Below are 14,371 nucleotides of genomic sequence, written 5' to 3'. Positions count from 1 at the left end.
AATGAAACTTTCTCATCTAAGATCAGGGGTCTTCAAATTTTTTCTCTAAAGAGCCAGATAATAAATATTTTAGGCTTTTCTAGCCATATGATCTCTGTTGCAACTATGCAACTCTGTCATTGTAAGGTGAAAGCAGCCATAGGAAAACAAATGGAAGGCGTTATACAACTTTTATCACAAAAGTGAATTGACAAAATTTTATTTAAAAAAGCAGGTCTGAATTTGACCTTACTTTGGGTGATCCCTACAACCCTGAAGCACCGGGCTGCCCACTAAGACCTCTCTCCTACCAGGCTGCTACTGGCCCACCCACAGGCCCAGGAAGGTTACTGTTTTTAGGTGAGTCTGACCTATGTCATTTAAGTCACGGTAAGAGGAACAGAATTTGCTTCTTTGGCTGCTTAATATGTGCTTTTCGTAGGTTGCATGTAATTTTTCCAAAGGTCCATGAATAATATTTTCAGACAGTTTTTGAAGGAAAACGAAATAATAAACATAATGTATTTTCACTGATTTCATCGACGTCCCACCCTAATCAGAAATTATGTGCATAACTGCAGGTTATATGAAGGTTTATCTTCATAGCGATTTGGCCCTATGTCTTTTAGGTAACTTCATTTTACTTTATTCTTATTAGATTTTCAATTAATCTTGACAAGGAGAAAGAACTTGAGGGGAAAGCAAAAATGATACATTTTGCTTTTTAATTTTCAGTTGAATAAGTATAGATTATAATCTGTACAATGTTTACACCCAGAACAAATTAATGAAAAAATAAGTAACACTGGATGAAAAGGTAAGGGAATAATAAGTAACTGTCACTGTGTGGGAGGTTGCCATTTAAAGGATTTAAATTTAAGATTATGTTTTCGAAAGGATATTATTTCTTTAATATATTAATTGAACTATCATCAAGGAAAAGTCAAACTAAATTTATCAATGTTTTCTAAAATATTTATGAATGTTATTAACTCTTTTCTTGTAATGGGTATAATCACATTTATAGTGGACATAAACCAGCGGTTCTTACTCTTTCTTAACAAAGTAATGATGGGGTTAGATATCTGCCCCTGTCTAGTAAAGCCGATATAACTAAGGAGGATGTGATTCTTTTCTCCAGACCAATTCCATAGTAATTTCATCCTCTGTGCCTCAGAACCTAGGCTAATGCTAATCAGAGCATGATACTTGCATCAGGGTACCATTTTTTTCTAGGCTGCCCTACACTTGTGTAAAGATAAATGTCATTATTGATGCTAGTTTGAGTCGTGTTTCTCTTGGGTTTAAACGCACCCTATCTACAGTTTATTTCATTGACAAATCTTTGGTATAGTATTACCATATCTGTTTTATAGTTAATGAAACTGAGGTACTCAAAAGCCATTTGATGACACCTAAATCCTGGAACTGTCTTTTCTATTTAAAACACAAAATCTCCTGGTGGAAGCTTCCTCTTGTTCTGAGGACTATCCAATAAGGCTGTGTGAATTTTCTTTCTGCTCTTAGGTTTTTCGTACTGGAACACCCACTGAAAATACAGTGTTTATTTTCTGGACCTGAAATATGTATAATATTTTGGGGCCCCTAGAACTGCAGATTCCTTTGCTAATCATAAAGCTTCTTTCATTTGGTCTTGTGTGTGGAACATAACATTTATGACATTAATGGACTGACCTAATTGGAACACTGATGGGCAACTCTCTTCCTTTAAGAGAACATTTTACTTATTTTCTTAAATGTTTGTAAATGGCTGTTAGGGAAGTTTCATTTCTCCAGAATTTTTTTTGAAGTGTAGTAATATTGAGCATTCTGGAAACTTTTTGAAAGTTCGATGGTAGACATACAAATGTGCCACTTTCATACCATGGATGGAAGGAAACTAGCAGCTGTGGAGCTCTGTTTAGCGGTAGAGAGACAGAATGATATAATGGCGAGAGACCTGAATTAAAACCAAGTTCTGTTCTAGATTCTGATACAAATTTTCTAGACCTTATTTGCAAAATGAGGATATTAACCCAAATGACTTCCAAAGTCCTTCTGAGTTCTGAACTGGCATATGTTAACATGTTCTTTTCCTACTGAATATAGAAAAAGTGAGTTAGAATCTCAAGAAAGTGTTTCCTGACATCGAATGTTTTGCCAAGGGAAGCTGAGAATTCTTCACAAGAGTTTAAAAAGGGAAAATCAGCTCCCTAGACTATAGTATGTGCAAACTTCCAAAAGAGCATAAGGGTGAGGTGTTAGAGGAATTCTTAAGGTCCCTGACCAGAAGATTCTCCATTCCACTTGGCAACTATTCATGGTAACAAATGAAAATCGTATTCTAGAACCCTGGCCCTGCTGGTGGAAAAAGATGCATAGTATAGTAAGCAGCACTGACAACCAGACTCTCTCTCTCCTCTGCCCATGCTCTTCAGGCAATGATATCCATATTTGGATAATCTCCCAAACCATGGAGATTAGTTAACTAATTCCTAGTTTAGCTGTTAGTGACCACTTGGTAAAAAGAGGTAAAAGCTAAATTTTTTCCCTTAAAAAAATTCACCATTCCTGCTTCTCAAGTGTTTTTAAACATTTTTTTCCCCTTGGTTTTATTGAATTATTTGAAATCAGATGTTTAAAATGTATTACACTTTAATCCTTTTGGTAAAAAAAAAAAAAGTTTCTTAATTTTAAAATAGAAAAAAATCTTAAACTTCAATTATAACTTTATTTTCTTTTCTGGCATTTTGGGGTCAGAATTCTTTTTCATTAAACATTTTTATCACAAACGTATTTAGAATTAAAATCCATATGCTGTAATGTACCTGTTCTGTCCTCTTTTTCTTATTACCTTGAAATTGGAAATTTAACTTTATTTTTAGCATCTATTTTAGCATGCTGACACGAAGTGCAGGTTTTTTACACATGTTTTGTATGGTCTGCGTTTCACAACTGCTATCACACACTGATCAAGTATGAATCACCTTTAAATTATCTTCTGCTGTTGGAACAAATGTTACAAATTTATTAAAGCAAATAGTACTCATATTAAATATGGAGATCACTCATAAGGCCTTGATAGGTGATACCTGTGATGAACAAAGTTATTCCTGCCTCCACTGATTAATATTCAGACTAATAACACGTTGCATTTATAGACCGAGCACCTGTGAGAACTTTGGAAATTTTCTGTGATCAGCATTAGGGAATTGCAGCTGCCTCTTTCTGAATTTCAATTACAGAATTTCATTGTATGGCATATAATTTAGAGTCAAAATATACTGTGTTGGCTTTAAATATTTTATTCTCAGGATGCCTTAAAAATACTTCAGGAAAGAATACAATTAGTAGGAAATTCATTATTTTATGCTTATCTTGGGGAAATAAACATTGATCAAAGGCTCAAATAATAAAGCAGTCAGTTGGAAGAAAATCCGCCACATCCTTCTGGAAAATATGCTACAATAAGCCTTTAGAAGAAAGACCCTGGTGATTTAAGTTTTTCATATTCTCTTGCCAACATTCTAGTATTACATGCTTTATTTTACAAGCTCCAATTTCCCATTTTATCCTACATTATTTTCTAAAGAACTGTTTGTTTTTGTTTGTTTTCCCCAAGAGCTTGGAGGAAATGCTTAAATACCTTAGTAACACACCTGGTGGGTGGGGTGACAAAAACATTATGTTCCTGCTAAGCTCTGTGCTTGAGGACTCCACACTATTTTCTTTTTCTGTTCATACAGAACTGACATAAATTGATGATACTCATTTTCAGTCTCCTGGAAATTTTACTCAAGAAGAAATCCACTCAGCACTAAACTTTGCATGTTAGAAGATGGAGGGTAAAGTTGAAAGTAAAAAACATCCTGAACAACTGAACTAATTCTCAATGATTATAAATAAATAAATAAATCCCTAAATTTGTCTTTAAATGAAATGATTCATCTTCAAAGAACCATTTAGAAACCTTCAAAACAGAGCAACAAACTGAAATCAGACTGTGAATTTGTCAAAGCCCAGCTTCAGCACCTTCTCTTTGCCAGCTCTCCAGAGCCTCTTTTCTTGAGCCCACTGTTCATAGAGTAACTCTGGTTGTCTAGAACTTTCCGTGTGTGGTTCATCTCATTCTTGTCCTCTTTGGCATGGTGCCATGATCCAAGGTTTCTATACTTTATCACATGAAAATTTGTGAGGCCTATTTTCATTCTCTCAAGAATAAAATCAGCGAGCTGTCCTGGAAACTGACTTATACTGATCTGTGAAAGGATGACAATTTCATTATGTTGGTGAGTAGGTAATGTATTTGTATTTCAAAGGGCATTATGAGAGTTACAATACCTAAAACCAATGATTTTTAAATATTTACTTTTTAAAACATTATCATTATCTAGTAATGAAACCTGTTTTCAAATAAGGTTTAATATAAAACAGGTATGAGTGAAAATGTTCTAGTTGAAGTCAGGAACATTCTCTCTTTTGTGTGCTGGTCTCAGCTTATCCATAACCAATATTGTAGCTGGACCAGCCCTTGAGGTTCTTATTATGATTGCAAGATGCCCTCAGCAATAACCATCAGAAAACTTTGTAAAAAAAAAAAAGTGTATCATTTATAGGTCTTAGAAATGAAATGGCTCACCTGGGGCCACACAGCAAGGTGGGGAGGAGGAGGGAGAAGAGGAGCGGAGAACAATAGAGGGTGTATGCCTGGGGTTCTGCTTTTATTTGGGTCAAGGGTGGAGGAGCCTAGAGTTTTATGGGCTCATTCTTTATTGGTGAATTTAAAACAAAAAAGCATGAATTTAAAATGTGGGAAGAGAAAAAACTAGAGGCCTAAACTTTCGGTTATGGGGAAAGAAAAAACCAACCCAAGATCTCTAAAACAAAGTGGGGGTGGGGCTAGCTGACTTTTTACCCAGTTATGTGGCTGGCAACCTGTTTATTCAAGATCTTTGAAGTGGGTGCCTCTTTGAAGTGGATGCATCTCAATCAAAGCTTAAGTCAGGCTCTTGCATTAAGAAAGAAAAAAGGAAAAAAACAACTGTCAGGCTTACAAAGCACTTCTATTCTTCGCACTTGCTCTCTGAGAGGCCCCAGAGTGTCTCTGCGGAATTTCTGTACTGCCAGAAACACAGTCAACCAACCTCATTAATGCACTGGGGTAACTAAATGGTGAGACTGTCAGGCATATGTCTAGCACTTTAGACTTAGTGATTTTCAACAAAAGATGAGTTTGTCTCCCTTGGGGACATTTGGCAATATCTGAAGACATTTTTGGTTGTCATAACTTGGGGAGGGAGAAAGAGGGTGCTACTGGCATCTAGTGGGTAGTAAACAGGATTGTTGCTAAAATCCTACCATGTGCAGGACAGGCCCTCACAACAGCGTTTTCAGCCTAAAATGTCACAATTAGTGCTAAGGTTGAGAAATCCTGCTTTAAAGAGAGGAAGGCTCCTGGAGTTTCTAGGGGTTTGGGGGTGGTAGTGGGCATAAGACTCCAGTCCTTGGAGCCAGAGCCTTAACTAGGGAGCAACCAGGGCTGGGAATGGTCAAGAAGGCAGAAGCGTTGCAAAAATTGTGGGATTTAAAATTTCGTTATATTTGCATGTTAACTTGAATTTGTCAGCAGCTAGATGCAAACAAATAAGCTTGACGCTTAACACAGAAACATTAATAAGTAGTGTAATAAATAACCACCAGTGTCACCTCATGAATTCCAAAGTTAAGGGTTTCCTTGCCTGTGGGGTGCAAGGCACAGAGCTGAGACCAGAGGCGATGCCCCTGTGGCCGCCTAGGGAGTCTCTAGGGAGCAGAGCTGAGACCAGGGGCTCAGAGAGGGCTTCCTCCAGGTCCACCGCCTCACTCCGACCGTCATCCTTCCTCCGGTGTTAGTAATATCTGCTTTACCCTTCTATGGGCAGGTAGGATCATGATCATAGAAACATTCTCTTGGAGGAAAATCCCTTCCTACTTTAAAAGGCCTAGAGCTGAGGAAAGTTCGTTCCCAAATTCCACATTCACACTGATCAGGAAAACGCAATCTGATCTGAACGTCTCGTGCTGTAGCCCTTTCCGACTTCGGACCTGGTCACTGCCCTCCCTTCGTTGTCACTCAAAAGAGAGATCATTTCGAAATTTAAGAAGACAAATGAAACCTTTGATTACAATTACTAACGTGGTTAAGCGCCCTTTCAGTTCCAGTGTCCTGAATGGGTTCCATTTAAAGGTCCGAGAGGCACCGAGTGGCAGTTTTAACCCGGGTCATCAGTTCGAAAGCTCTGGCGAGTTTACGAGGAAACATACAATAAGTCCCCCACCCCACCCCCGCAGTCATTATATAGAAAAGAGAGGACATCCCCTCACCCCGCGGGCCCCTTTTGTGTTGTTCCTGCCAACGCAGCAGCCGGCCTGCTATATAGACCCGCCGCCCTGCGGGCGCATCCACTGAACTCGCTTCATCCGTGTCGACCAGCCATGGGGAAGGTGAGCCCCGCGCCCAGGCCGGGAGGGGCCCGGGCCGCCGGGGGCGGGGGCCGGGCCTCTGAGCGTCTCCTTGCCTCCCTTGCAGATCACCTTCTACGAGGACCGCGGCTTCCAGGGCCGCCACTACGAGTGCAGCAGCGACCACTCCAACCTGCAGCCCTACTTCAGCCGCTGCAACTCGGTGCGCGTGGACAGCGGCTGCTGGATGCTGTACGAGCAGCCCAACTACTCGGGCTGCCAGTACTTCCTGCGGCGCGGCGACTACCCCGACTACCAGCAGTGGATGGGCCTCAGCGACTCGGTCCGCTCCTGCCGCCTCATCCCCCACGTGAGTCCAGGCCCTCTGCTCCTTCTGAGCCCTCCGGTCACCCCAGTGCTCCAGACGTAGTATTCACCATTTGGGACGGTAGCCTTTTTCTGGTTCTAACTAAAATCTCTTTTCCTTTATTTATGCAAGGCTTCCAATCGGAAATGTTATTTTACTTCGTTGAAAGTAAACTCACCTCTAATGGGAGGTTTTATTAGTTCAGAGTATCTGTGTTACAGGTGATGAATAAGTAACAGATTAACTCCTTACTGTCAGGTGGTCTTAGGCTAGTTACTCCAAACCATTTCTCTCTCCTCTGTAAAGTGGGGCTAATAAGAGCAGCTAATTCCTAGAGTTGTGATGAGGATGAAAGGCGCTTACCTAGAAGCACGTGGCAAGCTGCCCTCTCCCCAATATATTATGAGCAGCAAAGGTCTCTCGAGTCCTGCCTTTAGATTAGGCAAAACGCGAAACCAACAATGTGATTCCAATAGCTCCTGCAAAGCCCGCTCTTACCCAAATACCACCCCCTCCCCCTGGCCACAATTAGTGATTCTCTGATTTGACCATGACAGTGTCCTAGGGTAAAGGACCCAGACTGGCATTAGGAGCCTGAAAATCTGGGCTTCCACTTTCCAGTTCTGACTCTTCTAGTTAGAGACTACAAGCTCTGTCATTAGTTTCTTATAAAAGGAGAAAAGGCTTAAAATGGTGCTCGGCGTGTGTTGGGCTACCATGATAAAATTAGAAAATATATTTGTGTCCTTTACAAACCATGGAAGATACATGATCAACAATCTTTTAATACCACAGAATTAATTGCCAAAGAGAGCCTTTCTTAAAGAGTATTTAATGGTGGAAGAAGGAAGATGTTGAGACAATAGACACCTGTTGGGAAAGAAGATAAAATAACAAATATTGGTAAAACGATGGCAGGATCTGCTTAAGATAAACAAACTTTCTATTTTTCTAAAGGTTTTATACTTTTTTGATTCTGTACAGACCTCCTTCACAATCTCAAACTTCCATTTTTGTTTATTACCTAAAGCAAATTTGCAGGAACATATATTTGAGCTGAGAACTGAACCTAATCTCTATGATGGCTCTTACTTCTCAATATTTTAGAGTACCAGGGCTTAAACCAGAAACGAAGGGATTAGGGATTACCTGGTTTGGACTCTCCTCCTGAATTGCCACCAACTAGTGTCTTCACTTGGGAGGAAAGCAAGTCGACTTTTTCCTTAGCTTCTCCTAACGTTAAGATTCAAAATAATACCTTTTCTCCAAGGATCCTTTCTTTTTTATTTAAATATTTAGTTATTTTTATGTCATCCAAGGAGCATCTCAGTCTACCATAAGCCTATGAAGTAGAGAGCAAAAAATATATAAAAATTGCTGCTTAAGAATGGTACTAAATAAAGCCAGCATGCGTGGTTAGTGTGGCTTTAGGCTTTAGAACACTCTAAGTAGAACCATTAATATCTTGACCTATGTGAATGGCGCCCTCTTCAGTTTCGCAGCGTTCGACCTTCCCAAATGTACACAGCGGCCTTAGTGTTGGCTCTCTTTTTAAGTTGTCGCCTTTGATATAGTAAAGACAAAGAAATGCCCATCCCCCCAGGGCCAAGTGCGGTTGGTTGGTAAAGGCTAGGTTTCCTGACTTTCCCTCGTCTGCTGATTGCCGAATCCACAGAGCAGCTCCCACAGAATCAGACTCTACGAGAGGGAAGATTACAGGGGCCAGATGGTGGAGTTCACGGAGGACTGCTCTTCGGTGTACGACCGCTTCCACTTCAGTGAGATCCACTCCTTCAGCGTGCTGGAGGGCTACTGGGTCCTGTACGAGATGCCCCACTACCGCGGGCGGCAGTACCTGCTGAGGCCGGGGGACTACAGGCGCTACCACGACTGGGGGGCCACAAGTGCCAGAGTGGGCTCTTTGAGGAGAGCCATGGATTTCTACTGAAATATTTTTACTCTACCCTCTCTCCGTTTGGAAGCTAATAAAATATTTCCTGTGTGTTTCATGCAGTCACGTGGTCCTGTTTTCCTTTCTGGCTCCTTGGAAGGGCTCGGCAAAAACAAAGCTGGGCCTAACGTGGCCTTTCTTACACCTGTCAGTGGAAAGCGTGATATGGGGTAGCACGGCCTCTGGACCCGGAATGCGTGGGTCCACATCCACTTCCTAGCTATACATGATGGGACAGGTTACTTAGCACTTCTGTGCCTCAGTTTCCTGATTTGTAAAAAGTGGGGTGGCAACACTCTTCATCTCATAAGGTTGTGGTGTGGATTAAATGAGCCATTCTTTTTAAATCATATTTTAGCTTTGCATATGGTAGTTTCTAGGAAACTGTTCTGTACGTTTGCTAGTGAAATATCTTGTCACCTTCTTAGTACTTTTTTCTTAGAAGAATTCCCTTTTGGAGATTGCATTAAGTGGAAAGGCTAAGTAAAATTGCATCCAAGGGAAATGAGCTAGACAGAGATAGGTTTTTTAAGATAACTGCTTCAGACACATCTTAGGTCTAAAAATATGTGACTGGCTGAGTAGATTTATTAATATTTATGTACCCTTACCACTAACATAAGAACTGAGTGCCATGTTAATGAAAAACATAAAAGGCTCTTCCTAACATTTTCCTGCTTAGAGGAGGTACAGAGCACTCAGCTAGTATGCGCTGATGAAAATGAACAGAGTGACAAGTAAAGGCAGAATATACATAATTAGGAAAATAAGATGCAATCATACGAAGTTTGAAAACCTAAATTGGCTAGGCTGATTTCGTCCCCAAACTTGGATCAGTCTTTATTATTAGATAATAATCATAGTACTAAGAAAGTAAAAAAGAAACATGGGAACCAATTTAACCGAATTCGAAATTTCTTTTCAGAAAGATGAAGTTCATACAATAAAATCTCAGTAGGTATTCTATTACACTTCGGGATTTTCTTTAAATGAAAACAGAATTCTCCATTTCAGATGTTTACATGTAATTGAGAAAAAAATTAATTGCTTGCCAGTTTAAGAGTTTGCCTTAATTATGAAAATGGTAACCTCTTGTTGAAATAAGTTCTTGGTGAACTGAATGGCTATGATTATGAAAGAACCATTGCAAATGATTTTCAACTTGAAATATATATCCAGTAAGAAATATGTCATTCTCAAACCCTAAATGTTAATGGAAAAAGGGATCAGATAACTTAAGCCTGACATTGTACTTTCCTAACTCACATGCATGCTCCAAGATATGTGAAGATGTTCCAAAGACATGGCAATCCATGCTGTCTAACACAGTAGTCACTTTCACATGCTGCTGTTGAACACTCGGAACAAGGCTATTCCAAAAGAAGATGTGTCATAGGTGTGAAATTTACACCAGATTTCAAATATAAAAAGTAAAATAGAAAATATTTCAATATTTTTCATATTAACTTGATGTTACAATGACCATATTTTCGATATATTAAGTTAAATAAAATCTATTAATGTTCATTTTACCTGTTTTTTTGAATGGTTTTAATGCAGCTACTAGAAAACTTAAGATTACATTAAAGCCTCTCATTATATTTCTATTGAGCAGACGCCCAGGCTAAAAAGATGAGTTGTCATTTGTATGCAGATACAGCTCAGGCTGAAAATTAAGTTAGATAAAACCCTGAAAATTAAGAGATGGCAGAGATACTCAATTAAGTTATAATTTTCACTGAGGAAGTGGGGGAGTAGATCCCAGCCTCGTCATCATGTGGTTGTTCCATTAACTATGCTGAATTGAGGTTCTGACAATAAATGTGAATGAGGCACGTTCTACAAGCACAAGTCTCTTCTTTCCTCAGATAATTTCCCCCACTCTCCCTCTCCCTAATCAGTGATGGCCTTCAATTACAGCATTTTTAGTCTAGAAGCCGACATGTTTGCTTCTCCTATGAGGCTCTAAACTTCTGGAGCTAGGGATAGTATCTCAAACATATTTGTACCTTCTGAAGGATCTAGCAGACTGTGCCTACTTTAAAGCAGACCCAGTGATGTCGAATCGGTATACCCACAAACTGAAAACAAATATGTGAATCAATGGTTTCTCAAGATTTGGGATAAAACTGTTATATGTATAAAAAAAATTCTTTCTAGAGACAGTACCTTGACCTAAGTAAGGCTAGAGGAGTAAACCTAAATGCCTTGGGTGTCCAAGAAGTTCGTGAGAATGTAAGAAGTTGCTGGTATACAGTGATGAGGAACCAAATATGACCATATTCTCTAAGTTAAAAGTAAAGTTTGCCATTTATTAAGAGCTAGAGGTAAGACAGAAGGAAGTGACCACTCACCAGCCAGAAGATGGACTGCTATCGCTACTTGGCCTTGTTCAGCATGCAACGTACATCCTCACAAGAGGGTAGGAGAAGACACGTCAGATGTCTTTTCCCGGCATGCCTTCTGTTTAATCTCTATCTCGTCCTTCTCCTGAAGCTCTTGTTTTTATGCAAAGATCTAGAATCATCACTTCTGGTTGAGTTCATGACTAAAAGGCAATAGATTTGTGCTGGACTTTCCAAAGATCTGGCCCCTAGGGCCACTTTTCTGCTCTTCTGCCCTCCTAGCATCTGCTGTACCCCTCTCTGCAGTTCCTACCTAGAGTCTACACTCCAGGCACCCCTAACATATAGTTTTACATTCCCATATTTTCTCTCCTAGTATTACTGAAAATAGGGTTTGCATTTCCTGCATTCACTTTTTTTTTGCTTTTGTAAGATACACATGAAGCAAAGAAGACAATTGGTTCGTGCCACATGTTCACACCAAGCTCTTGTTCCGTAGTGAACATAAAATGTGTGAATCTCAAGATCAAGGTGAGTTGTTGATTATCTGAGAAGAGTGATCTTGAAAGACCCTTGATGAATATATTCAGTGCTGTAAACTTGGGTAACTTCTTCGTGGAGATAATGGTTCAACCCATAGAAGTGTCTGGTATATCTAAGGTGAGTGTGGGAGAGATGAGGGATCACAGACTAGGGAAATTCTTAAGAAACCAATGAAAACCAAATTGTTTTTAAAAAATAAAAGAAATCCGTTGAAAATCAATATCTCCAGTTGTCATTTTGTTCAACAGTTTGGAAATTTGTTAAACCAAGGATTATGTTCCAAACTTTTATGCTTTTAAACAATTTTGTAAGTTCATAATTTTTTAAATTTCAAATCCATTTTCATTTGATCTTGACTGCTCTATATTATTTGTAATAAGAAATATTTTAAGTAATGTGAAGACAATAAAAACAGTATTGTTTAAATAACAACCAGAGTCTAAGGCCATGCTACCCTGAACAAGCCTGATCCCATCTGATTTCAGAAGCCAAGCAGGGTCGGGCCTGGTTAGTACTTGGATGGGAGACCATCTAGGAAGATCAGGAACTGTAGGCATAAAAATAAAAAAAAATAAGAGGTTGTAAACTGACAAGGTCTTTGCAATCGGTGAGGTCAACCAAGGGTTGCCTTGCCAAACAAACAAACAAACAAACAAATAAATAACTATATGTCCAAAAATTGAAGATCATGAAGCCATTTAAATATATGTGGTGAGATGGACTCAATAGTCAAAGATAGATTCTTAAAATTGGATTTGATACACTAAAATTATATGTGTGCACACAAATGTGTATAGAAATTGATCTGAAATTATATATGTATATATGTGTATATAGAAAAAATCTGATAGATATATGCTATATGATATTAATAGTATTTATTTCTGTACAGATGAAAGTATTTGTTTCTTATTTTTTTAGTTTACTTGTCTATATTTTCTTATTCTTCTCTTAAAGTAGATATTGTTTTTGCAAAAATGCAAAGCAAATAAACTGAAGAGAAACAATAAAACTCTTAAAAAAAGATTTTTGATTTCTCCCTTAACTTTCAAGCACTGTTGACATTGTTGACATTGTTATAAATTTTATAAAAAGCATAAAAAATAACTTGTTAAAATTTTAATCTTTGACTCTTTAACTACTCTGGCCAAATCAGTACCTTAATCATTTTTGAGCAAGATCACTTAGGAGAATAACCACATTTTATAAGAATTGTAATGATGAGAAAAAGGACAGAAAACTGCTAAAAAGATAAAAATGATTAAGTGCAGTAGAAAGTGAGAAAGAATAGTTGAGTGTCCTGAACTTGAACTACTAATGATAAAATGTCAAGAGGAATGATGGCTGAATACAAGGCTGTACGATCTTTTTTTTTTTTTTTTTTTAACACGGTTGTAGAAGGTATTGTGCGTAAGGTTCAAATTGCAAATATTTAACAAGAAGACACCAGGTCTCAACACACAGGAGTTTTCCCCCCACCGTTTTTATTCACTCTTCTCTCTCAACTATTGAACAAAAAATCTAATGAGATGGGGTCTCATTTGATAGTCCCTGAAATTTAAAGGATGTATATATGGTCTGGGAGGGAAGATAATTAAACTAGAGGGACCCCTGACATGTCCTGACCTATCAATGCTCCTGACACATCCGTAGGCTTTTGCTAAAATCAAGGAATAAATTCTCTTTCCAAATATGGAAAAACAGTAAAATCCTGTATTTCAGTTATAGAAGAATTCAAAGTGAGAGATTTTTTTCCCTCAAGATGCAAGCCCTGAGATTTTGTAGAAACATTTGAAAATATTTGTCAATCAACTGGATGAGAGTAGCTTTCTTATGGAATTTGAAGAATAAAACCTAGGGAATTTGGGAAATCCATGAACTATTTATGAACTTGCCTAGAAGAAAACCTGAATATTGCATGCTGTTTTTGTGAGCAAAATGCTAATAGACCAAAGGCAAAGAAAAAGACATAACAAAAATGGAAACTTTTTAAAATCAGATTTTGGTTTTGAAAACACAGTTCAAGTACCCTTTTTAACAAGGTGGGACCAATGCAAAGTTTCCAGGATCTATGTTCTGACATGCAATTATTTTTACCCTGCCACTTTTGTAGCTATTGAGAAAGATGCTGTCAGGCTGACCTACTAAAGTCTCCACAGTCAAGGAAACTAGAATTTTGATAAAGAAGGTGATAAATTGTTTATAGCACTTGAGAGACAAAGTGTTACTTTAGTAAGAGTCCTATGTACTAATTAATTTCATGAAAAATCCTTTGCCCTAGCCAGTAGAGGAGCTGAATGTTGTACTTATTACTTGAATGGAAAGAGAAAAAAATGAAATATTTGATTCATAACAAATACACATTGATAATAACCTAACTTTACAAGTTGTGTTCATTTCACACAAGAGGACTATTTGTGATACTTTGATACTGGTTATTTTCACTCACAAGTTTATGTCAGTTGTTAGCCAAATCAATTACAATATCAGATTGGAGAGGCAGGAAAGGAAAATACAGAAGGAGAGTAGATTTGAGTGCAAGAAATTACAACTTTGTAATTTATATATCTACTCTGTGAAAAATAATGAAGGCAGTGGAGCATTTTCTAAGTTACTTTCTCAGAAACTCTCAGGCTACATGCACACTGCCTCTGAACACTCATTAGTGAAAAAGAGAAGGACATCATATGTTCCTCAATTTATATTAAAAAACACCCAACCAATGCTTTTCCCATGTCATTGTCT

At 38.3% G+C, this 14,371-nt stretch overlaps 1 protein-coding gene and 1 pseudogene across 1 annotated transcript; both read left to right on the top strand.

Moving 5' to 3' along the window:
- The first annotated feature begins 6,438 nt into the window (after positions 1–6,438).
- LOC107503678 (gamma-crystallin F-like) lies at positions 6,439–8,810 on the top strand. Its single transcript, XM_016132293.2, has 3 exons — positions 6,439–6,462; positions 6,548–6,790; positions 8,463–8,810. Exons 1-3 carry the CDS (start codon positions 6,454–6,456, stop codon positions 8,733–8,735), a joined length of 525 nt encoding a protein of 174 aa, XP_015987779.1. The 5' UTR covers positions 6,439–6,453; the 3' UTR covers positions 8,736–8,810.
- A 3,253-nt stretch (positions 8,811–12,063) lies between these two features.
- On the top strand, positions 12,064–12,182 carry LOC118614710 (annotated as a pseudogene).
- Positions 12,183–14,371: the final 2,189 nt, after the last annotated feature.

This window comes from Rousettus aegyptiacus, unplaced genomic scaffold, assembly GCF_014176215.1.
Source record: "Rousettus aegyptiacus isolate mRouAeg1 unplaced genomic scaffold, mRouAeg1.p scaffold_m13_p_2, whole genome shotgun sequence".
Classification (NCBI taxonomy): Eukaryota; Metazoa; Chordata; class Mammalia; order Chiroptera; family Pteropodidae; genus Rousettus; species Rousettus aegyptiacus.
Note: the sequence above shows the minus strand (reverse complement) of the source record. Positions and strands in the feature narration are given on the sequence as shown.

What these genes read in the sequence shown, in the direction of transcription:
- LOC107503678 (XM_016132293.2), top strand. An exon ending in CCTGCCGCCTCATCCCCCAC is followed by an intron (nt 6,791 to 8,462) that starts GTGAGTCCAGGC and finishes CCGAATCCACAG; the next exon opens with AGCAGCTCCCACAGAATCAG.